Raw genomic sequence first — 26,610 nt, 5'->3', positions numbered from 1 at the left:
GACAGAGAGAGATACAGAGGGTCGGGGGTTTATGCAAAACACACACCCACACAGCTATATAAAAACACACACACACAGACACACACATACTGCTTGTCCTGTATTAGTCATGTAGTGTTCTGTGGATCATACTGTAATCCTCTACTAAGCGATTAGTTGCTGGAGTTTAATCATGGAACAAACTGTGACATGGTTTCCTGGGATACCATCACTGAGAACATCTGATTGAATTAGAGAAGCTTTATTGAGAGATGGTTAACGTGACAACCACAAAGCCACCGTATCACTGTCGTACTATTGAATTCATGGTTTCCTGGGATACCATCACTGAGAACATCTGATTGAATTAGAGAAGCTTTATTGAGAGATGGTTAACGTGACAACCACAAAGCCACCGTATCACTGTCGTACTATTGAATTCATGGTTTATTGGGGTCATTGAACCACTAAAATCCAATCAGTTTTATTTAACAGCACAGGTTAGTGTTTTTCATCATGAAACCTAACCCTAACCTTAACCACACTGTTAACTCTAATGCCTAACCCTAACCTTAACCACACTGTTAACTAATGCCTAACCCTAACATTAAATTATGACCAATAAATCACTTACATTTTTACAATGTAGATTTTTTTTTTTTTTTTAAATCTCTTCATGATGTCATGGTGCTTGCTTTCAGTGTTTACTTCTGTTTAGGTGTGTGTGTGTGTTTCAAGACTGTGTGTGTGTGTGTGTTTCAAGACTGTGTGTGTGAGAGTGTGTGTGTGTGTGTTCATGGCCTCTTTGCATTAGTGCATCAGTCTACTACATCAGGGTGGCATCATAGTCTGATGACTCATAGCATGAATCCCAGGTATCTCCAGCCTAAACACATCAGAGGTCCTTAACATCATTTAGACAGCCAGACTAAATGATTATGTAACCGATGTGAAATGGCTAGCTAGTTAGCGGTGGTGCGTGCTAATAGCGTTTCAATCATCACTTGCTCTGAGACCTTGAAGGAGTTGTTCCCCTTGCTCTGCAAGGGCTGTGGCTTTTGTGACGTGATGGGTAACGATGCTTCAAGGGTGACTGTTGTCTGTGTGCAGAGGGTCCCTGGTTCGAGCCCAGGTAGGGGTGAAGAGAGGGGCGGAAGCTATACACTTACAGGGACCATCACCTTACCATCAGCTTACCATAACCATAACCTGTCAGTCTAAAGCAGACCTTCAGAGATCAGGCCACTCTGCCACCTCCACTCAGTCTCAACCATAACCTGTCAGTCTAAAGCAGACCTTCAGAGATCAGGCCACTCTGCCACCTCCACTCAGTCTCAACCATAACCTGTCAGTCTAAAGCAGACCTTCAGAGATCAGGCCACTCTGCCACCTCCACTCAGTCTCAACCATAACCTGTCAGTCTAAAGCAGACCTTCAGAGATCAGGCCACTCTGCCACCTCCACTCAGTCTCAACCATAACCTGTCAGTCTAAAGCAGACCTTCAGAGATCAGGCCACTCTGCCACCTCCACTCAGTCTCAACCATAACCTGTCAGTCTAATGCAGACCTTCAGAGATCAGGCCACTCTGCCACCTCCACTCAGTCTCAACCATAACCTGTCAGTCTAAAGCAGACCTTCAGAGATCAGGCCACTCTGCCACCTCCACTCAGTCTCAACCATAACCTGTCAGTCTAAAGCAGACCTTCAGAGATCAGGCCACTCTGCCACCTCCACTCAGTCTCAACCATAACCTGTCAGTCTAAAGCAGACCTTCAGAGATCAGGCCACTCCGCCACCTCCACTCAGTCTCAACCATAACCTGTCAGTCTAAAGCAGACCTTCAGAGATCAGGCCACTCTGCCACCTCCACTCAGTCTCAACCATAACCTGTCAGTCTAAAGCAGACCTTCAGAGATCAGGCCACTCTGCCACCTCCACTCAGTCTCAACCATAACCTGTCAGTCTAAAGCAGACCTTCAGAGATCAGGCCACTCCGCCACCTCCACTCAGTCTCAACCATAACCTGTCAGTCTAAAGCAGACCTTCAGAGATCAGGCCACTCTGCCACCTCTACTCAGTCTCAACCATAACCTGTCAGTCTAAAGCAGACCTTCAGAGATCAGGCCACTCCGCCACCTCCACTCAGTCTCAACCATAACCTGTCAGTCTAAAGCAGACCTTCAGAGATCAGGCCACTCCGCCACCTCCACTCAGTCTCAACCATAACCTGTCAGTCTAAAGCAGACCTTCAGAGATCAGGCCACTCCGCCACCTCCACTCAGTCTCAACCATAACCTGTCAGTCTAAAGCAGACCTTCAGAGATCAGGCCACTCCGCCACCTCCACTCAGTCTCAACCATAACCTGTCAGTCTAAAGCAGACCTTCAGAGATCAGGCCACTCCGCCACCTCCACTCAGTCTCAACCATAACCTGTCAGTCTAAAGCAGACCTTCAGAGATCAGGCCACTCCGCCACCTCCACTCAGTCTCAACCATAACCTGTCAGTCTAAAGCAGACCTTCAGAGATCAGGCCACTCCGCCACCTCCACTCAGTCTCAACCATAACCTGTCAGTCTAAAGCAGACCTTCAGAGATCAGGCCACTCCGCCACCTCCACTCAGTCTCAACCATAACCTGTCAGTCTAAAGCAGACCTTCAGAGATCAGGCCACTCCGCCACCTCCACTCAGTCTCAACCATAACCTGTCAGTCTAAAGCAGACCTTCAGAGATCAGGCCACTCCGCCACCTCCACTCAGTCTCAACCATAACCTGTCAGTCTAAAGCAGACCTTCAGAGATCAGGCCACTCTGCCACCTCCACTCAGTCTCAACCATAACCTGTCAGTCTAAAGCAGACCTTCAGAGATCAGGCCACTCCGCCACCTCCACTCAGTCTCAACCATAACCTGTCAGTCTAAAGCAGACCTTCAGAGATCAGGCCACTCCGCCACCTCCACTCAGTCTCAACCATAACCTGTCAGTCTAAAGCAGACCTTCAGAGATCAGGCCACTCTGCCACCTCCACTCAGTCTCAACCATAACCTGTCAGTCTAAAGCAGACCTTCAGAGATCAGGCCACTCCGCCACCTCCACTCAGTCTCAACCATAACCTGTCAGTCTAAAGCAGACCTTCAGAGATCAGGCCACTCCGCCACCTCCACTCAGTCTCAACCATAACCTGTCAGTCTAAAGCAGACCTTCAGAGATCAGGCCACTCCGCCACCTCCACTCAGTCTCAACCTGTTGATGTCTGTTTTTATTGAACCTTTATTTAACTAGGCAAGTCAGTTGATGTCTCTGGAGGAATGATCAGCCATCTTTATGGTCATAGTTTAGTGATCACTGAACCCAACCCATGGAGGTTTCAATCTACCATTCTGAGTTAGACATCATCTGTTGTGAATACAGGTATACAGGCATTTCAGTCATGAAATGTGAAAATTGTGATTGATAAATAACTGTTTTTCCTTCCGCCTCACCTGCATGTTCTCCCGCAGGTCCGTGGCCTCCTTCAGTTGCGGGCCGGCCATTTTGAAAACCTCGTCCACTTCTTTGATCCCCAGGTCCCGGAGTGCAGCGTAGTCCCTCCCTCGCCTCGCCTTCCGCACAGACAGCCCCCGCTTGTAGGGCTTTCCCCCTCCTCTCCGGTTGGTGAGGGCCACATGGACGAACAGCATGGCGTACGGGAGGTCCTCCCCCATCAGTGACTGTAATGGTATGTGCCGGTAGCCTGGCTGTAGGCACTCCAGGGGAATGGTGTACTGACCTGTGGTAAAACGGGGGATTACAAATTATGTACAAGAGTGTTAGCCAATGAAATGACCATGAGAAGATAGTGAATGTTCACTCACTCTTTAACTGCTACCAAGTGTTCTTTATCTTAGCTAGTGATACTTGCTTGTGAGCTAGCAATAATCTTCACATGGCTGAAAGGTTGTTGTAGTATCAAATCAAATATTTATTGGCTTCAGACAAGCTCAACCACAAGCAGACTGGACACCGGACTAGCAGTCAGTGCAGAGCTGACCTTCGCCCTCCCTCCACTACTAACCTATGAACTCGTCCCCTATGAATTCGTCATCCAGCACCACGAAGCGCACCATGGCCAGCTCTGGCAGGTTGATCTGGAACTCAAAGCTCTCGTCAAAGATGGGGTTGTCTCCGTTCTGCATCACCGTGCGGGTGCGGCGCTCGGCACAGTCGGCAGGGATACCGTGGATCTCCACGTAGACGTACGGGTCCACCACATCTCCTTTAGCTCCAGAACCCCTCGGACGGGGCAGGTTCTGACCACTGATCACCTGAATGGATGGATCCGGTTCATTGGTTGATTGTCTGTTAGTTTGTTTATTTGTTTGATTGATTGATGCAGGTGTACTGAATAATGGAACCAATACCATTCAACCACTAAGAGAAGTGTACTGAATAATGGAACCAATACCATTCAACCATTAAGAGAAGTGTACTGAATAATGGAACCAATACCATTCAACCACTAAGAGAAGTGTACTGAATAATGGAACCAATACCATTCAACCACTAAGAGAAGTGTACTGAATAATGGAACCAATACCATTCAACCACTAAGAGAAGTGTACTGAATAATGGAACCAATACCATTCAACCACTAAGAGAAGTGTACTGAATAATGGAACCAATACCATTCAACCACTAAGAGAAGTGTACTGAATAATGGAACCAATACCATTCAACCACTAAGAGAAGTGTACTGAATAATGGAACCAATACCATTCAACCACGAAGAGAAGTATACTGAATAACAGAACCAATACCATTCAACCATTAAGAGAAGTGTACTGAATAACAGAACCAATACCATTCAACCATTAAGAGAAGTATACTGAATAACAGAACCAATACCATTCAACCATTAAGAGAAGTGTACTGAATAACGGAACCAATACCATTCAACCATTAAGAGAAGTGTACTGAATAACGGAACCAATACCATTCAACCATTAAGAGAAGTATACTGAATAACGGAACAAATACCATTCAACCATTAAGAGAAGTATACTGAATAACGGAACCAATACCATTCAACCATTAAGAGAAGTATACTGAATAACGAAACCAATACCATTCAACCATTAAGAGAAGTATACTGAATAACAGAACCAATACCATTCAACCACTAAGAGAAGTGTACTGAATAACAGAACCAATACCATTCAACCACTAAGAGAAGTGTACTGAATAATGGAACCAATACCATTCAACCACGAAGAGAAGTATACTGAATAACAGAACCAATACCATTCAACCACGAAGAGAAGTGTACTGAATAACAGAACCAATACCATTGAACCACGAAGAGAAGTATACTGAATAATGGAACCAATACCATTCAACCATTAAGAGAAGTATACTGAATAACAGAACCAATACCATTCAACCACTAAGAGAAGTGTACTGAATAACAGAACCAATACCATTCAACCACTAAGAGAAGTGTACTGAATAACAGAACCAATACCATTGAACCACGAAGAGAAGTATACTGAATAACGGAACCAATACCATTCAACCATTAAGAGAAGTATACTGAATAACGGAACCAATACCATTCAACCATTAAGAGAAGTGTACTGAATAACGAAACCAATACCATTCAACCATTAAGAGAAGTATACTGAATAACAGAACCAATACCATTCAACCACTAAGAGAAGTGTACTGAATAACAGAACCAATACCATTCAACCATTAAGAGAAGTATACTGAATAACAGAACCAATACCATTCAACCACTAAGAGAAGTGTACTGAATAACAGAACCAATACCATTCAACCACTAAGAGAAGTGTACTGAATAACAGAACCAATACCATTGAACCACGAAGAGAAGTGTACTGAATAACAGAACCAATACCATTGAACCACGAAGAGAAGTATACTGAATAACGGAACCAATACCATTCAACCACTAAGAGAAGTGTACTGAATAACAGAACCAATACCATTGAACCACGAAGAGAAGTGTACTGAATAACAGAACCAATACCATTGAACCACGAAGAGAAGTATACTGAATAACGGAACCAATACCATTCAACCATTAAGGAGCCAACAAGCCTTGTTGGAGCCAGTGAGTAGGAGCCTCCATTAAACAGATGTAAATAAACACTGCTGTCTATCTGCTAGCCACTCACCTTGACATGGAGCAGCTGAGGGGACACACCCGGCACAGAGTCTCTTGTATCAGCGCTGAAATACGACACCTCCTGTCGCATGATGGCGGGTCGCAGCACGTACCCACAATTCCCGTTCTGGCGGAACCAGGCGATGTTAAGGTCCATCATCAACCCGGGCGTCTGGTAGTTCAAAGCCACAATCTGGCAACCGCACTTCCACAGGTCCTGTGGGTTCATGTTGCTGGAGTCGATGCGCATGGCACTGGGGTAGACCCGCGACATGAAGCGCTTGTTGTAGTTGACAAAGTCTCCTGGGCGCTCGCTGGCGCAGCGCAAAGCTAGGGTCTCATTGAATGAGCAGAGCTCCCAGGGTTTCTGGATAGAGAACGACATCTGGAAGTCTGTGAAACGTACTGACTTGCACAGAGTCACCAAGTCAGAGAGCTCCTTTAGGAGCTGGAACCGTTTAGGGGTGGTAGGAGGGGTCAGGGATTTAATGCTACTAGTACCACCACCCCCTCCACCTTTCTGCCCCCCCTCCCCCGCTCCTTCTCCACTGTTACCAGCCTTCATTCTCTGGCACATCTCCGCCCCCTCGTCTTCGTCAGTCACGTCCCCCTCCGCCCCCCGCATCCCTCCTCCAACTTCTGCCCCTTCAACAGGATCTTGCCCCTCAGGGCATTAGGCGAGGGCAGGTACACCTCCCCTTCCCTGAGGGGCTTCGTGTACAACCTCTCCCCTAGTATCCTCCTCAGGTGCTGGAGCATGACTCTCTGCTGGCAGGGGGAGCAGTGGTTCTCCACACACAGGATCAGTGGAAACTCCGAAGCCTCGAACGCAAAACGGCCGATCACATCCAGGACACAGTGGAACTTGACGGGCGAGGTGAGGGTGTGACTGGTATAAACCACGGGTTCGTCGCTAGGGCCATCCCAGACATCCACCTCCACACACCTGCAGCCCATCTTTAAAGCGCGGATGTAGCCGGTGATGTCAGCGGGCCCCTTGAACTGGTCCTCGATGAGGTAGGTGTTGTGGGAGGAGTTGATGTAGTAGTGGGATAAGGGCTGGCTCATGTCCTGGCACACCTGGCTGTGCTCCGGGTCAAACAGGTGGCACTCCAGGGAGGTGAGATATCTGGTGAAACCGTCCAATGAGAGGCAGCCTTGGCGACGTCCCTCCTCCGACGGCTCGTGGGATTGGATGAGCTCCAGACTGGTGTCTTCAGTCACCTAGACACGGAGGGCAGAGGAGGACAGAGAAATGAGCATCTCTTGAAGTGAAATTGTTATTTGTATTTCTAAATCGACAACTGTCTATTGGAGAGACACTTTATTTCTTATCAGCTAGACAGAGCTAAGAGGGACAATAGAAGAGAAAGGAGAGAAAAGGGGAGAGAACCCATTGAAACTGGTCCTACTGGTAGAACAGAAAACCCATTGAAACAGTCCTACTGGTAGAACAGAAAACCCATTGAAACAGTCCTACTGGTAGAACAGAAAACCCATTGAAACTGTCCTACTGGTAGAACAGAGAACCCATTGAAACTGGTCCTACTGGTAGAACAGAAAACCCATTGAAACAGTCCTACTGGTAGAACAGAAAACCCATTGAAACAGTCCTACTGGTAGAACAGAAAACCCATTGAAACAGTCCTACTGGTAGAACAGAAAACCCATTGAAACAGTCCTACTGGTAGAACAGAAAACCCATTGAAACAGTCCTACTGGTAGAACAGAAAACCCATTGAAACAGTCCTACTGGTAGAACAGAAAACCCATTGAAACAGTCCTACTGGTAGAACAGAAAACCCATTGAAACAGTCCTACTGGTAGAACAGAAAACCCATTGAAACAGTCCTACTGGCAGAACAGAAAACCCATTGAAACAGTCCTACTGGTAGAACAGAAAAGTGGTCCTCTTCACCATCCTTACCTGAGCCATGCCCTGCTCAACCTCCAGGAACCTCATTAGATCCTTGGTATCCAAGTACTCCTTGTTGCTAGAGAACTGCACCAGCAGGAAGTAGATCTCCGGTCGGGTGCAAAGGTCGTGAAAGACCTCAATGAACTCCTCCTTGGTTACCCTGTCCTCTATCCCTCCTCTTCTGTTGTCTGCGTTTGCTCCAGTCCCAGCTCCAGATTCACCCCCATCCTTTTCCTCAGCTTCAGTCACAGCTGGAGCCCTATCCTCATCGCCAGCTCCTGAGCCAATCACAGCTACAACTGAAGCCCCAACCTTTGCTTCAGCCACAGTTCCAACTCCAGATGTCCCAGCCCCATTCATCCTCTCCTTGACACGATGGAGCTCCTTAAACCGGTGTTCCACTTTCTCACTCCTCACCCCAGGGTTAACACTCCTGATCAGACCTACAGCCGACCGCAAACTGATCCCCACCTCCTCTCCTCCACCCTGTCCATCTGAGACAACCATAGAGGAAAATGTCTCTGCTAGCCAGGCGAGACGAAGGCTGTCCTCACTGCTGGCCATCATGTCTATGGCATGCTTCCCATACAGAATCAGATACCTAGGATGAGACGGACAAGGATTGCACAGAGATTGTCATCATTAAAAGATACCAGGGTAGGAAATACTATGGGAGTCATCTGTTCCAGTTGTTTTCATTCACTTCCATTGTCTAACTGTGAGATCCATTTGGGTGTCGGTCTAGATTTACTGTACATCTTCAAGGATCTTGACATCCTTTTGATATGACACCACTTAGCCATGGAGAGTTGTTTAAACTAAAGCACAACTAGATCTGGCAACCTAGCAAGACATTGTGGACATCCATCCTACCTCAGGCCAGTGACCCAGACGTTGGCCACCTCTGCAGAGTTAGCCACCAGGTCCAGAGCTTCATAGGTCTCTCCATAGATGATAGAGAAGGCACAGTCCTCAGAGATTTGGTCATAGACGCCGTTGGTCCTAAAGGTCTCTGTGTTGCGGCCGGTGCGGACCTAGAAAGACATAAAAGAAGGATCCAATCAAATGAGACCAAGTACAGAACAGTATACATGAGAGTCAAGAGTTCTTATTGTTTCACTCAGTTCCATTGACTGACTGAGTTATATTTGGCTCCAAGACAGTGCTGAAGAATAGTCCATTCCTGATGAGTGCAAACTCCATTTAAATGTATTGCAGATCATTCCATTTAATTGCTCTGTTTTTTACAGGAAACCAGACGTCATTGCATTTATCAGGAGTTAACTCCAAAAAGATTCATAACTTCGCTGTCTCCACTTTGGTCTCCTCCTAGGTGTGTACCTACCTCTGATGGAGGGGACGGCAATACGGGTGTAGCTACCTACCTCTCTGATGGAGGGGACGGCGATACGGGTGTAGCTACCGACCTCTCTGATGGAGGGGACGGCGATACGGGTGTAGCTACCTACCTCTCTGATGGAGGGGACGGCGATACGGGTGTAGCTACCTACCTCTCTGATGGAGGGGACGGCGATACGGGTGTAGCTACCTACCTCTCTGATGGAGGGGACGGCGATACGGGTGTAGCTACCTACCTCTCTGATGGAGGGGACGGCGATACGGGTGTAGCTACCGACCTCTCTGATGGAAAGGACGGCGATACGGGTGTAACTACCTACCTCTCTGATGGAGGGGACGGCGATACGGGTGTAGCTACCTACCTCTCTGATGGAGGGGACGGCGATACGGGTGTAGCTACCTACCTCTCTGATGGAGGGGACGGCGATACGGGTGTAGCTACCTACCTCTCTGATGGAGGGGACGGCGATACGGGTGTAACTACCTACCTCTGGAGGGGACGGCGATGCGGGTGAAGCTACCTACCTCTCTGATGGAGGGGACGGCGATACGGGTGTAGCTACCTACCTCTCTGATGGAGGGGACGGCGATACGGGTGTAGCTACCTACCTCTGGAAGGGACGGCGATGCGGGTGTAGCTACCTACCTCTCTGATGGAGGGGACGGCGATATGGGTGTAGCTACCTACCTCTCTGATGGAGGGGACGGCGATACGGGTGTAGCTACCTACCTCTCTGATGGAGGGGACGGCGATACGGGTGTAGCTACCTACCTCTCTGATGGAGGGGACGGCGATACGGGTGTAGCTACCTACCTCTCTGATGGAGGGGACAGCGATACGGGTGTAGCAACCTACCTCTGATGGAGGGGACGGCGATATGGGTGTAGCTACCTACCTCTCTGATGGAGGGGACGGAGATACGGGTGTAGCTACCTACCTCTCTGATGGAGGGGACGGAGATACGGGTGTAGCTACCTACCTCTCTGATGGAGGGGACGGAGATACGGGTGTAGCTACCTACCTCTCTGATGGAGGGGACGGAGATACGGGTGTAGCTACCTACCTCTCTGATGGAGGGGACGGCGATACGGGTGTAGCTACCTACCTCTCTGATGGAGGGGACAGCGATACGGGTGTAGCAACCTACCTCTGATGGAGGGGACGGCGATATGGGTGTAGCTACCTACCTCTCTGATGGAGGGGACGGAGATACGGGTGTAGCTACCTACCTCTCTGATGGAGGGGACGGAGATACGGGTGTAGCTACCTACCTCTCTGATGGAGGGGACGGAGATACGGGTGTAGCTACCTACCTCTCTGATGGAGGGGACGGAGATACGGGTGTAGCTACCTACCTCTCTGATGGAGGGGACGGCGATACGGGTGTAGCTACCTACCTCTCTGATGGAGGGGACAGCGATATGGGTGTAGCAACCTACCTCTCTGATGGAGGGGACGGAGATACGGGTGTAGCTACCTACCTCTCTGATGGAGGGGACGGCGATACGGGTGTAACTACCTACCTCTCTGATGGAGGGGACAGCGATACGGGTGTAGCAACCTACCTCTCTGATGGAGGGGACGGAGATACGGGTGTAGCTACCTACCTCTCTGATGGAGGGGACGGCGATACGGGTGTAGCTACCTACCTCTCTGATGGAGGGGACGGCGATACGGGTGAAGCTACCTACCTCTCTGATGGAGGGGACGGCGATACGGGTGTAGCTACCTACCTCTCTGATGGAGGGGACGGCGATACGGGTGTAGCTACCTACCTCTCTGATGGAGGGGACGGCGATACGGGTGTAGCTACCTACCTCTGGAAGGGACAGCGATGCGGGTGTAGCTACCTACCTCTCTGATGGAGGGGACGGCGATATGGGTGTAGCTACCTACCTCTCTGATGGAGGGGACGGCGATACGGGTGTAGCTACCTACCTCTGGAAGGGACAGCGATGCGGGTGTAGCTACCTACCTCTCTGATGGAGGGGACGGCGATACGGGTGTAGCTACCTACCTCTCTGATGGAGGGGACGGCGATACGGGTGTAGCTACCTACCTCTGATGGAGGGGACGGCGATATGGGTGTAGCTACCTACCTCTCTGATGGAGGGGACGGCGATACGGGTGTAGCTACCTACCTCTCTGATGGAGGGGACGGCGATATGGGTGTAGCTACCTACCTCTCTGATGGAGGGGACGGCGATACGGGTGTAGCTACCTACCTCTCTGATGGAGGGGACGGCGATACGGGTGTAGCTACCTACCTCTCTGATGGAGGGGACGGCGATACGGGTGTAGCTACCTACCTCTGATGGAGGGGACGGCGATATGGGTGTAGCTACCTACCTCTGATGGAGGGGACGGCGATATGGGTGTAGCTACCTACCTCTCTGATGGAGGGGACGGCGATACGGGTGTAGCTACCTACCTCTCTGATGGAGGGGACGGCGATACGGGTGTAGCTACCTACCTCTCTGATGGAGGGGACGGCGATATGGGTGTAGCTACCTACCTCTCTGATGGAGGGGACGGCGATACGGGTGTAGCTACCTACCTCTCTGATGGAGGGGACGGCGATACGGGTGTAGCTACCTACCTCTCTGATGGAGGGGACGGCGATACGGGTGTAGCTACCTACCTCTGATGGAGGGGACGGCGATATGGGTGTAGCTACCTACCTCTCTGATGGAGGGGACGGCGATATGGGTGTAGCTACCTACCTCTCTGATGGAGGGGACGGCGATACGGGTGTAGCTACCTACCTCTGATGGAGGGGACGGCGATATGGGTGTAGCTACCTACCTCTCTGATGGAGGGGACGGCGATATGGGTGTAGCTACCTACCTCTCTGATGGAGGGGACGGCGATACGGGTGTAGCTACCTACCTCTGATGGAGGGGACGGCGATATGGGTGTAGCTACCTACCTCTCTGATGGAGGGGACGGCGATATGGGTGTAGCTACCTACCTCTCTGATGGAGGGGACGGCGATACGGGTGTAGCTACCTACCTCTCTGATGGAGGGGACGGCGATACGGGTGTAGCTACCTACCTCTCTGATGGAGGGGACGGCGATATGGGTGTAGCTACCTACCTCTCTGATGGAGGGGACGGCGATATGGGTGTAGCTACCTACCTCTGATGGAGGGGACGGCGATATGGGTGTAGCTACCTACCTCTCTGATGGAGGGGACGGCGATATGGGTGTAGCTACCTACCTCTCTGATGGAGGGGACGGCGATGCAGGCCTTGTCTGACTCCTTCTTGGAGGGCTCCCATCGCAGGGCCTGCAGACCTGACTCCAGCAGGTAGTAGCGTTGGTAGACTCGTGAGTTGGAGCGCACCTTCCGAAACTCAGTACCCTCCATCTGGAGACAGATGAGACGTCAAACATGCACACACCGTGATCCTATTCACTAGGAAGCAAATGGGCAGAAACGGGGAGGAACTGCCTGCACTTGACCAATAATAAACTTTTTTTCCCCTTCGTTTTCCGTTGTGAAATGTTTTGCTATGGTGTGCACTAACGAATACACCCCAGTTATATTTCAGTCACTTGTATAAAAAACAAACCAACAGACACTGCCACTTCAGAACTGTACAACTAGAATGGAACAAGTGTAACTAGTGTAGTAACTGGTTTATAACTAGTGTAGTAACTGGTTTATAACTAGTGTAGTAACTGGTTTATAACTAGTGTGTGTAATGGGTGATGTTCCCCACCATGGCGCTGATGCAGTCTGCAGCGCTGCTGATCTTCCTCTCAGAGAGACTTCTGCTGAAGGATACCGTCTTCTTCCTCTCACGACCAGCACGAGACCCATCCTATAGAGAGAGGAGGAGTGGATGTGTGGGGAATCGATAAGAGGAAATTAGAGAGACAGAGAGAGAGAGATGAATGAATACAGATAAACCTACACTCCCACCCAGCCCAGCAGAGGCTCATTTCACTTTGCTGGTGTTCTTTCTGATAACATGTGTCAGAGTGCCTTTGACCTTCACCAATAACCCATTAATCAAACACTGATGGGCTTTGAAAATTCTAATTCCATGCCCCCTTGATGACTTTGGCCTCCGAATGATCTGAGTTCTATCACTGTTCCACTCGAGGAGAGAGAGAGAGGGGTGGGTTTATTCAATTACGGATATATCTTGCTCTAGATTTTTTTTGAACTGTCAAAGGCAATCTGTGGCAGCATCGGTGCTGGAGTCTGACAGAATGATGGAGAACCAGGGAAGAACAGAGGGGGCACAGTCACGTTCTGTAATCCAATCACGTTAACACACATTAAAAGGTTCCTCTAACGCAGCCAATGAATACCTTGGAAATCTTATCAATCAGCCTAGCCGATACTCAAGAATAGGTCTAACGCGGGTAAACATTAAACTTAAATCGGAGTAATGTAGAATCAATATAGAATCTGAACCCACACAAACACCCATAGAGAAATGCACCAAACAAATAGGTGTAGGACCTTAGCAATCTTCACTGCACAGCCTCCTGAATGTAATTCTATGAGCCCATCTATCTCCCTCAACTGCGTCAACCTTTACTGGCTTTATTGTCTCCATGGGGAAATGTTGTTGTAGTGTCATGTACACGTTTAAAGTGGCATTTAAACAACAAAACAAATTGACAATACAACTTTCATAACAGTTACTGAGTTGGTAGGAACATTAGCCTGAGCTATTTAGGAGGGATACCACACCTGGCACAAATTATTGTCTAGTTGTGTTTTTCCTGCTGAGGGGTGCTCTATACCTGCGACCAGAGGGGAGTAGTTCAAAGTCCGGGTGGCTTGGGTCTAAAATGATTTTGTGAGCCTTGCGGAGGGCCCTGACCTTAAAGATCTCATCCAGGCCTGTCTGTTGGACTCCAAGTACCTTGGGGAGGGCCCTGACATTAAAGATCTCATCCAGGCCTGTCTGTTGGACTCCAAGTACCTTGGGGAGGGCCCTGACCTTAAAGATCAAATCCAGGCCTGTCTGTTGGACTCCAGGTACCTTGCTTGCTGTGGTGATAATCCCTCTCAGCATATTTCTCTGGCTGACAGTGGAATTGCTAAACCAACAAACAATACAAAAAGTTAAAATACTCTCAATAAAAGATTTGTAAAACAGAGTCAGTATAGTACAACTAACATTACAAGATTCCAGCTTTTTGAGAAAGTACAGTCTCTGTTGAGTATTTTTGTTGTTCAGGTCTGTACATTTACTCTACTGAAGCTTCTTGTCCAAGAGGAAACCCAGATACCTTGTTCAGAAGCTTCAGTCATTTAGCACGTCCTTTTATCTATGTCATGGATATCGTTCAGTGTATGATGCAGTCAACCTTATCAGGGTCAAAGGTTAGTTGGCTAGTCAGGTATAACCAATAAAAAGCCTCTAACTGTAAACAGCAGGACTGTTTGATAAAAAGAGGAAGAGAGATTGCTGTGCCATCACAGCAGGAAGATTTGTGACCTGTCGCCACAGCAGGAAGATTTTTGAGAGAGAGAGAGAGAGAGAGAGAGAGAGAGAGAGAGAGAGAGAGAGAGAGAGAGAGAGAGAGAGAGAGAGAGAGAGAGAGAGAGAGAGAGAGAGAGAGAGAGAGAGAGAGAGAGAGAGAGAGAGAGAGAGAGAGAGAGATGCCTGGTATGTACACATGGGGGATCACCACACGGAGAGGGGACAAGGAGTTCGGAGAACACGGAAGGGCAGCAGTGTTTTATCTGAGGAGTAGGAATGAACGTGTGAACAGGGGGATAGCTAGAGAGAGAGAGAACAGTGGTGGTGGGTTTTAAGTCCCTGTTCCTTCATGTCACAGTCTCTGTCAAACAGGTGTTCTCCCAACAGGGATCAGTTATGTCTGATCATCATGCCTCCTTTATTCATCAACTCATGGCTCCCTTTTCTCTCTTCTCTATTCCCACTCTTTGTTTGTTCCTGGAAGATAAGTATCCCTTTCCTCTCTGCTGCTTCTTTGAGAATATCTTTAGAGAAACCCTGGTTACACGCCAGCCAGACAGACAGCCAGCCAGCCAGACACTAGCTCCAGTGATGCCAAAGAAAATCAATGTGGCACTAAATCTACAGTACTTCATCAGTACTAGTGTGGTTTCTCCCGGCCATTCACAACCAGGTGCACATAAAACGCCTTGAGACCAAGCGATAATGACTGGACATAAATACCATCTAAATGCTATCAATGACTTGTTTATCTTGCAGTCTAAAGGCCTGTGTCTGTACCATGTATAGCTTAGACACCAGACATCCGTTACTGATACTTCCCCAATCAGAGGTGTCCCAGATGGCACTCTATTGCCTATACAGTATAGTACACCACCTTTGACCAGAGCCCTATGTGGTGCCATTTCACACACAGTCAGACAATGGCCGTGTCCTAAATCTGGCTTGCCTACTACTTATTAAAACTCAAAAATGTGTACTAATCGTACTGCGTACTATTTAGAACATACTGTTTAGTACGCAGCAGGGTGCAGCAGGGTCCAAATATCAACCTACTACTCATCCATACTGAGAATGTGTCATCATATGTGCAATCCAGCTTGTTCCCAGACGTTTGTTGATGTTGTGGAACACGCCCCCTACTCTGATTATCAGCTGTTGTCGAACATGCCTGTGTGAAAAGAAGATTCTCTTCCTCAAAAGTGTGCAGTGAATTCTACTAGATGAAAAGCCAAACTGAGTATGACATCCTGGCATTTAAAGCACACTAGATTATTGAAATTGCACATAATATAAACCTACATGTTTTTTCTAGAGGTGCAGCGGAATGGCCGATTAATTAGGGACGATTTCAAGTTTTCATAACAATCGGTAATCGGCATTTTTGGATTCCAATTATGGCCGATTACTTTGCAATCCATGAGGAGACTGCGTGGCAGGCTGACCACCTGTTACGCGAGTGCAGCAAGGAGCCAAGGTAAGTTGCTAGCTAGCATTAAACTTACCTAATAAAAAACTAGCAATCTTCACATAATCACTAGTTAAACTACACGTGGTTGATGATATTACTGGGTTAACTAGCTTGTCCTGTGTTGCATATAATAATAATAATAATAATAATAATATATGCCATTTAGTGGACGCTTTTATCCAAAGCGACTTACAGTCATGTGTGCATACATTCTACGTATGGGTGGTCCCGGGAATCGAACCCACTACCCTGGCGTTACAAGTGCCATGCTCTACCAACTGAGCTACAGAAGGACCACAAATATAATCAATGTGGTGCCTGTAAATTTATCATCGAATCACAGCCTATTACGCAAAATGGGTGATGATTTAACTAGCGCATTCGCGAACAAAGCACAATCATTCCACGGCAGTGGAATGTCTTTCTTTCTTAAAATCAATACACACAAGTATATATTTTTTTAACCTGCATATTTAGTTAAAAGAAATTGATGTTAGCAGGCAATATTAACTAGGGAAGATGTGTCACTTCTCTTGCGTTCTGTGCAAGCAGAGTCAGAGAATATGCAACAGTTTGGGCCACCTGGCTCGCTGCGAACTAATTTGCCAGAATTTTACATAATTATGACATAACATTGAAGGTTGTGCAATGTAACAAGAATATTTAGACAACGGCTTGTATTTCTGTGTTTATTATAATTAAGTCTATGATTTGATAGAGCAGCCTGACTGAGCGGTGGTAGGCGGCAGCAGACTCGTAATACCCTGACTACAGGGACGCCGTGGAGAACGTTCTGCTGCCTGCAACATCCTCCAGCATGACCGGTTTGGCGGTGGGTCAGTCATGGTGTGGGGTGGCATTTCTTTGGGGGGCCGCACAGCCCTCCATGTGCTCGCCAGAGGTAGCCTGACTGCCAATAGGTACCGAGATGAGATCCTCAGACCCCTTGTGAGACCATATGCTGGTGCGGTTGGCCCTGGGTTCCTCCTAATGCAAGACAATGCTAGACCTCATGTGGCTGGAGTTTGTCAGCAGTTCCTGCAAGAGGAAGGCATTGATGCTATGGACTGGCCCGCCCGTTCCCCAGACCTGAATCCAATTGAGCACATCTGGGACATCATGTCTCGCTCCATCCACCAACGCCACGTTGCACCACAGACTGTCCAGGAGTTGGCGGATGCTTTAGTCCAAGTCTGGGAGGAGATCCCTCAGGAGACCATCCGCCACCTCATCAGGAGCATGCCCAGGCATTGTAGGGAGGTCATACAGGCACGTGGAGGCCACACACACTACTGAGACTCATTTTGACTTGTTTTAAGGACATTACATCAAAGTTGGATCTGCCTGTAGTGTGGGTTTCCACTTTAATTTTGAGTGTGACTCCAAATCCAGATCAATTTCCATTGATAATTTTTGTGTGATTTTGTTGTCAGCACATTCAACTATGTAAAGAAAAAAGTATTTAATAAGAATATTTAATTCATTCAGATCTAGGATGTTTTATTTTTGTGTTCCCTGTATTTTTTTGAGCAGTGTATTTAGGAGGCAAGTGTGGGTATTGGGTTTGTGTTGATCTGGAGGAGCAAATGCCATGTGACCTATTCAATAGACTGATTCAATTACAGTCTCTATAGAGCCACTTCATTTGTCATATGTCTACACACAACCTCAGTGCACATATCAACACACACACACACACCTCGGACATCAATATAGACCCTGAACAAATGACCTTGAAAAGAGAGTACCTGGGCACACAAACACACTCATTCAGTTGTACACAAGTGACCTGTACGCAGGCTTATAAAGACAAGCATGGTGAGAAAAACAAACACACACAGTGTACACTGTCTTCTAAAATGTTTGCCAAAGAGTCATGTAACCTTTAACAATCTGTAACTACTTGAATGATAGAATTAGCCACGCTACCTTAACCCCACTCAGTGTGTGTGTGTGTGTGTGTGTGTGTGTGTGTGTGTGTGTGTGTGTGTGTGTGTGTGTGTGTGTGTGTGTGTGTGTGTGTGTGTGTGTGTGTGTGTGTGTGTGTATCGGTGGGAGAAAGAGCGAGAAAGAAAGAAAGAAAATCTTTGTCCTCAACAGTTCTCTCCTTGTCGCCAGTGTTTCTCATAAATCCGAGACATATGGTGAAAACCTCCCATCGCCACTCTGAAGCCTTCAAAACAGGAAGCAGTGGTCAGTCACAAAGCAACTTCCTGTGGTGGTCTGGGGCATCACAGGAAGAACTGAACTGAAGAGCCAAGCTCCTAGACATGAGACAAAGCTGCATCCAAATGCACCCTATTTCCCTACGTAGTGCACTACTTTTGACCAGGGCCCATAGGGGACAAACAGGATTGTAGACTCATTGAAACCACAGAGTTGTGTTCTCTGAAATGAAGCTGTTGGGAAGCCTTGCAAATGTGTTTTTTTATCACAAATGTATGTGTGTATCTACACTATATATGCAAAAGTATGTTTCAGCCACACCCGTTGCTGACAGGTGTATAAAATCAAGCACGCAGCCAAGAAATCTCCATAGACAAACATTGACAGTAGAATGGCCTTACTGAAGAGCTCAGTGACTTTCAACGGCATTTTCATAGGATGCCACCTTTCCAACAAGTCTGTTCATCAAATTTCTGCCCTTCTAGAGCTGTCCCTGTCAACTGTAAGTGCTGTTATTGTAAAGTGTAAACGTCTAGGAGCAACAACGGCTCAGCCGCGAAGTGGGAGGCCACACAAGCACACAGAACAGGACCGCTGAGTGCTGAAGCTCATGAAAGTCCTCTGACCTTGGTGGCCACACTCACTACCGAGTTTCAAACTTCCCCTGGAAACAACGTGAGCACAAGAACGGCTACTTGGCCATGGAAATGGGTTTCCATGGCCGAGCAGCCGCAAACAAGCCTAAGATCACCATGCTATGCATCGGCTGGAGTGATGTAAAGCTTGCCGCCATTGGACTCTGGAGCAGTGAAAACGCGTTCTCTGGAGTGATGAATCACGCTTCACCATCTGGCAGTCCAACAGACAAATCTGGGCTTAGCAGATGGCAGGAGAACACTACAGTTGGCACTATGCATTGAGGTAGGTAAAGGTTGGTGGAGGAGGAATAATGGTCTATGGCTGTTTTTCATGGTTTGGGCTAGGCCCCTTAGTTCCAGTGAGTGGAAATCTTAACACTACAGCATACACTAGCATTCTAGGAGATGCTGTGCTTGCAACTTTGTGGAAACAGTTTGGGGAAGGCCCTTTCCTGTCTCAGCATAACAATTCCCCCGTGCACAAAGCAAGGTCATTTTAGACCCAAGCCACACCCTGTACCTGGACTTTGAATTACTCCCCTCTGGGCGCAGGTATAGGGCACCCCTCAGCAGGAAAAACAGAACGAGACAATCATTTGTGCCAGGTGTGACATCCCTCCTAAATAGCTCGGGCGAATGTTGCCATTGACCCCGTAAGGCCAGCAGGCTAGTCTTTTCTTAAAAAAAATATATATATACTTCTTATTTCTTACTATTATTATTTTTATTGGTGCGTAACTGTTATGAAAATCAATCTTGTTTTGTATTTAAACGCCACTTTAAATGTGTACATGACACTGCAACAACATTTCCCCTTGGGGACAATAAAGTCAGTAAGTAAGTAATTAAGTCCATACAGAAATGGTTTGTCGAGATCATTGTGGAAGAACTTGGGATGAATTGGAACACCGACTGCGATCCAGGCTTAATCCCCCAACATCAGTGCCCGACCTCACTAATGCTCGTGGCTGAATGGAAGTCCCTGCAGCAATGTTCCAACATCTATTGGAAAGCCTTCCTAGAATATATACATGTAGGTCCATCATCATTTCTACATATTCTATCTAGTTTTAAACGCTCAAGTGTGACCTGAGCAGACAGGAGAGATCCATTTTACTGGATTATATGGGTGAGTGAACAGATGGAGGGAGAGAAAGATGGAGAACAAGAGAAGGAAATGGCAGATAACCTCTCCCTGCTTCTCAAGGCCTGAGGTTCTGAGGGGAAGTATGAGGAATAAACAGGGGATATAGCTAAAAAGGAAAGGTTCATCTATGATAGATAGAGGTATGCCGAAAGAGAGCGAGGAGAGAGATAGACGTGGGGGGATGAAGGTCGGAACAGAGAATACTGTGTGTGCTAAATAAATCCAAGCCTTTCCTGGAATGCATTAATACTGAAAGCTTTGGCACACAGACAGACCACATTCCTAAATCACAGACCCTTTAATCAACCATTCTCTAACCACTGACCTAATTCCAGAAGATAAAGCTGTGTGTGAAAATGTTTGAGGGTGTGTGCGTATGGATAGGTGCCTTGTAGCAGGTAGTCTCTAGTCTATCTATGCTGTCGCATAGCAACTTCAGATGCAAACATGGTGTTCAAATCATGGTCTCAGAACACAGGTGTGTAATCAACACCTACCCAGAATGAGCCTCATTAAAGAACACTCCAGTCAGCAGAATTAGAATGTTTTCAGAATACTGTCAAATCTCAGGATATTCAAAAATTCAAATTAAATAATGGCAATAGGAAGTATCCTTTAAGTGGACAACAAAAAATATTAAATAATTAGGATGCTTAATAAGTGACAAAGAAACAAATATATAAAGGTAACTTTATCCCATTAGCAGATTGAATGAAATGGAACAATTCTCCCATCAATTTTAAAGGTAGAATAAACCTCTTCAAAATGGCATGGCTCCCAAAAGTATCCTCGGGCATAACAGACTTCATATGGGCAAATAAAACTCATAGAATAAAATAGGAAGGTTTTACATCTTCCTGAGTCTGAGGGTGGTTTTAACCTTCCAGATGTGGAACTGTATCAATTAGCCACCCAACGAGATTTGAGATGTAGAGTTAAATGCACTAAACTGGAACAATGGGGTACATATTGAAGATGCGCATAATCAATCACAGATGATTTTTTATGTGTTTGTTTTCAAAGGATGGAGCTAAGAACATGAACAACTTCCCAGTTAGAACACTAGAACAACATGGAAGATTAAACTGATTCAAAAAGAACCAATATCACTCCTAAAAACACACCCCTATTGAGCAATCCTTGGATAGCTTTTCAGAATTCACAGAATTCTGAGTTGTTGTGTTTGTTTTTATCAATCTATTTTTCTCTGTATGCTGAAGGTTGGGCAGTCCCAGCCAACATCATGTCTAGTTTAGTGGAGCTATGTTAAGTTGTCTTTCTATATTGTTTATAACATTTTAACAAATTATTTAAAACATTATTAGGATGTAGTGTAGGTCATTAGTGGGCAGACTACTAATTAAGAGATGATCAAGAGACACACAGTAGGTACCAGCAGGCATAAACACATGGCTATCTGAGATCTCTGTGCTAAAAACAAAACACACACACAACCAAACCCATCACACAAAAAAATCTAATAAATGTTCTGGACAGGGGGTCTTAGAATTCAAAAAGTGTAGGCCTAACTATGATCATTTTGTCCCACTTCCTCAACTGTGTGTGTGTGTGTATGACATTCATACATTTTGTGTGCGCATGCGTGTCACTGTTACAACGGGGAGGAGAAACAGGAAGTGTGAAGTGGTTGTGTCATTCCCTCAGCAACAACATGATTCAACACACCATTTACTTCACAACACCCACACCAATCCATAACCAGCAGATGGACTCAGTCAAGTCAAAACCACCAACTAAGAGCTTACCAGAAGTATCTCTCCTCAAGTCAAAACCACCAACTAAGAGCTTACCAGAAGTGTCTCTCCTTCTGTACAAATCTTTGATGTTCCAGATGAGATGCATGTTTTAGGATGATTCTCAGGTAAAAGGCAGACATGATGAAGGTAATTCAGACAGCGAGTTAACCACAGTTTCTGCTTAAAACGTGACAGCAGCCCTCAGCTGTCCTGTAGGCCCTCAGTTCAACCACAAACCTACTGAACCACCAGAGGCTGGAGGGTAGTGGAGTTTGAGCTATCAAGCACATTGTAAATATTTGTTTGGCTGTTTGGGCATGAGCAGGGTATTTGTTTAAAATGTAGGACGCCTTAGTGAAGCCTTAGTGAGTTAGGCGGTGATGAGTCTGGTGATTGTTATCACACACACACACACACACACAGTTGAAGACGGAAGTTTACATACAGTACACTTGGGTTGGAGTCATTAACTCGTTTTTCAACCACTCCACAAATTTCTTGTTAACAAACATTAATTTTGGCAAGTCGGTTAGGAGATCTACTTTGTGCATGACACAAGTCATTTTTCCAACAATTGTTTACAGACAGATTATTTCAATTATAATTCACTGTATCACAATTCCAGTGGGTCAGAAGTTTACATACACTAAGTTGACTGTGCATTTAAACAGCTTGGAAAATTCCAGAAAATTATGTCATGGCTTTAGAAGCTTCTGAGAGGCTAATTGACATTTGAGTCAATTGGAGGTGTACCTGTGGATGTATTTCAAGGCCTACCTTCAAACTCAGTGCCTCTTTGCTTGACATCCTGGGAAAATCAAAAGAAATCAGCCAAGACATCAGAAAAAAATTGTAGACCTCCACAAGTCTGGTTCAGGTACCACGTTCATCTGTACAAACAATAGTACTCAAGTTTCAACACCATGGGACCACGCAGCCGTCATACCGCTCAGGAAGGAGACGCATTATGTCTCCTAGAGATGAACGTACTTTGATGAGAAAAGTGCAAATCAATGCCAGAACAACAGCAAAGGGCCTTGTGAAGATGCTGGTGGAAACCGGTACAAAAGTATCTATATCCACAGTTAAACTAGTCCTATAACAACATAACCTGAAAGGCCGCTCAGCAAGGAAGAAGCCACTGCCCCAAAACCGCCATTAAAAAAGCCAGACTACGGTTTGCAACTGCACATGGGGACAAAGATCATACTTTTTGGAGAAATGTCCTCTGGTCTGATGAAACAAAAATAGAACAGTTTGGTCATAATAACCATCGTTATGTTTGGAGGAAAAAGGGGGATGCTTGCAAGCCGAAGAACACCATCCCAACCGTGAAGCACGGGGGTGGCAGCATCATATTGTGGGGGTGCTTTGCTGCAGGAGGGACTGATGCACTTCACAAAATAGATCGCATCATGAGGTAGGAAAATTGTGCATATATTGAAACAACATCTTAAAACATCAGTCAGGAAGTTAAAGCTTGGTCACAAATGGGTCTTCCAAATGGACAATGACTCCAAGCATACTTCCAAAGTTGTGGCAAAATGGCTTAAGGACAACAAAGTCAAGGTATTGGAGTGGCCACCACAAAGCCCTGACCACAAAGCCCTGACCTCAATCCTATGGAAAATTTGTGGGAAGAACCCCTGAGTCAATACATGTTAGAATCACCATTGGCAGCGATTACAGCTGTGTCTCTAAGAGCTTTGTACACCTGGATTGTAAAATATTTGCATTTTTCAAGTTCTTCAAGCTCTGTCAAGTTGGTTGTTGATCATTGCTAGACAGACATTCTCAAGTCTTGCCATGCATTTTCAAGACAATTTAAGTCAAAACTGTAACTTGGCCACTCAGGAACATACAATGTCATCTTGGTAAGCAACTCCAGTGTATATTTAGCCTTGAGTTTTAGGTTATTGTACTGCTGAAAGGTGAATTTGTCTCCCAGTGTCTTTTGGAAAGCAGACTTAACAAGGTTAAACTCTAGGATTTTGCCTGTGATTAGCTCTATTCCGTTTCTTTTTATCTTAAAACAAATTCTAGTCCTTGCCAATGACAAGCATACCCCTAAGATGATGTAGCCAGCACCATGCTTGAAAATATTAATGATGGTACTCAGTGATGTGTTGTGTTGGATTTGCCCCAAACATAACGCAAATTCATTTCTTTGCCAAATTTGTTGCAGTTTTACTTTAGTGCCTTATTGAAAACAGGATGCATGTTTCGGGAAATTGTTTATTCTGTACAGGCTTCCTTCTTTTCACTCTATCATTTAGGCTTGTATTGTGGAGTATCCATCCTCAGTTTTCTCCCATCATAGCCATTAAACTCTAACTGTTTTAAAGTCATCATTGGCTTCATGGTGAAATCCTTTGAGCAGTTCCTTCCTCTCCGGCAACTGAGTTAGGAAAGACGCCTGTATCTTTGTAGTGACTGGGTGTATTGATACTTGAAAAATATAAGGAGAGCAGCACACTCTAGGAGCTTAGATGCAATAATTTAATAACCAACGTTTCAACAGACAAGCTGTCTTCATCAGGGTATAATGACAAGTGTAACTACAAGTGTAATGGCTGTGATTATTAAATTATTGCATCTGAGCTCCTAGAGTGTGCGGCTCTCCTTAAATTGTTAGTGTTCTACTCCGGTGGCTAGCCGCTCGCCTAAACAGGTGTACGTTTCTTTTGCCTCTAGATGGATGTACTGATACATCATCCAAAGTGTAATTAACTTCACCATGCTCAAAGGGATATTCGATGTCTGTTTTTTTTACCCATCTACCAATAGGTACTCTTCTTTGCAAGGCATTGGAAAAACCTCCGTGGTCTTTGTGGTTGAATTCACTGCTTGACTGAGAGACCTTACAGATAATTGTATGTGTGGGGTACAGAGATGAGGTAGTCATTCAAAAATCATGTTAAACACTATTATTGCACACAGAATGAGTCCATGCAACTTATGTGACTTGTTATGTAATTGTTTACTCCTGAACTTATTTAGGCTTGCCATTATAAAGGGGTTTAAAACTTATTGACTCAAGACATTTCAGCATTTCATTTTAATTCGTAAACATTTCTAAAAACATAATTCCACTTTGACATTATGGGGTATTGTGTGTAGTTCAGTGACACATTTCAATTGAATCCATTTTAAATTCAGACTAACACAACAAAATGTGGGAAGGGGGGGTGAATACTTTCTGAAGGCACTGCATGTATGTGAGGAAAACAGGATTAGTGTGTGATTCAGAAAACATCATTTGTTCCATCACAACCACTGAAGGAAAAATATTTAAAGTTGTTGGTTTGCTGTGGTTACTAAAACAGCCTGAAGCAATGGGAAGTGATCTAAAGTAGGCCAGAGCATGCTAAAGTGGGCCAGAGCATGCTAAAGTGGGCCAAAGACATTAATCAATGTTAACCAAAGTAGCAGGTTGGAGGAGCTACAATTCAAACCATAATCCTTCCCCAGCTGTCTGCCAACCCCCCAGGCTAACACTGTTCTCACAGTCAGAACACACACAAACACACACACACACACACACACACACACTGGGCAATCATTAATACTCATACAATACTACAAACACAGACCAGATTTGTCATCCAAACAGTTGAAAATATACCACTCAAGTTCCAAACAAACTCACTACACCTAAACACCCCCACTGCCCCTCCATACGCAGAGACAGGATACTAGACAGATACAGGGTACCCCTCAGAGACAGGTTACCCCTCAGAGACAGGTTACCCCTCAGAGACAGGTTACCACTCAGAGACAGGATACCCCTCAGAGACAGGTTACCCCTCAGAGACAGGTTACTAGACAGATACAGGGTACCCCTCAGAGACAGGTTACCACTCAGAGACAGGTTACCACTCAGAGACAGGTTACCCCTCAGAGACAGGTTACCCCTCAGAGACAGGTTACTAGACAGATACAGGGTACCCCTCAGAGACAGGTTACCCCTCAGAGACAGGTTACCCCTCAGAGACAGGTTACCCCTCAGAGACAGGTTACCCCTCAGAGACAGGTTACTAGACAGATACAGGGTACCCCTCAGAGACAGGTTACTAGACAGATACAGGGTACCCCTCAGAGACAGGTTACCCCTCAGAGACAGGTTACTAGACAGATACAGCGTACCCCTCAGAGACAGGTTACCCCTCAGAGACAGGTTACCCCTCAGAGACAGGTTACTAGACAGATACAGGGTACCCCTCAGAGACAGGTTACCCCTCAGAGACAGGTTACCCCTCAGAGACAGGTTACCCCTCAGAGACAGGTTACTAGACAGATACAGGGTACCCCTCAGAGACAGGTTACCCCTCAGAGACAGGTTACCCCTCAGAGACAGGTTACCACTCAGAGACAGGTTACCCCTCAGAGACTGGTAACCTGTTTCTGAGTGGTAACCTATCAGAGACAGGTTACCAATCAGAGACCGGTTACCCCTCAGAGGCAGGTTACCCCTCAGAGGCAGGTTACCCCTCAGAGACAGGTTACCAATCAGAGACAGGTTACCAATCAGAGACAGGTTACCCCTCAGAGACAGGA

At 46.3% G+C, this 26,610-nt stretch overlaps 1 protein-coding gene and 1 long non-coding RNA gene across 13 annotated transcripts in view; both read right to left on the bottom strand.

Annotated features, from left to right (window-relative positions):
- LOC118397953 (inactive phospholipase C-like protein 2) overlaps positions 1-26,610 on the bottom strand; it is a 50,872-nt gene that overhangs the window by 11,252 nt on the left and 13,010 nt on the right. Inside the window, 8 exon segments of the mRNA XM_052469896.1 lie at positions 3,462-3,748; positions 4,034-4,283; positions 6,156-6,766; positions 6,769-7,369; positions 8,073-8,664; positions 8,937-9,097; positions 12,645-12,794; positions 13,150-13,251. Coding sequence (XP_052325856.1) covers positions 3,462-3,748; positions 4,034-4,283; positions 6,156-6,766; positions 6,769-7,369; positions 8,073-8,664; positions 8,937-9,097; positions 12,645-12,794; positions 13,150-13,251 — 2,754 coding nt within the window.
- Positions 21-3,451, bottom strand: LOC127909272 (uncharacterized). Of its 12 annotated transcripts, none has more exons than XR_008070537.1 (6): positions 3,044-3,451; positions 2,840-2,975; positions 2,092-2,771; positions 1,820-2,023; positions 1,597-1,751; positions 21-1,528 (listed from the first exon to the last, which is right to left on the bottom strand). It is a non-coding gene; the product is annotated as an uncharacterized LOC127909272 (long non-coding RNA). The 12 variants fall into 12 exon arrangements; XR_008070540.1 differs by having other exon boundaries at positions 1,597-1,819; positions 1,956-2,023; XR_008070533.1 differs by having other exon boundaries at positions 1,597-2,023.

The sequence above is a fragment of the Oncorhynchus keta genome, chromosome 19 (assembly GCF_023373465.1).
Source record: "Oncorhynchus keta strain PuntledgeMale-10-30-2019 chromosome 19, Oket_V2, whole genome shotgun sequence".
In the NCBI taxonomy this organism is placed as follows: Eukaryota; Metazoa; Chordata; class Actinopteri; order Salmoniformes; family Salmonidae; genus Oncorhynchus; species Oncorhynchus keta.
This window is presented reverse-complemented; position numbering and strand designations above follow the sequence as displayed.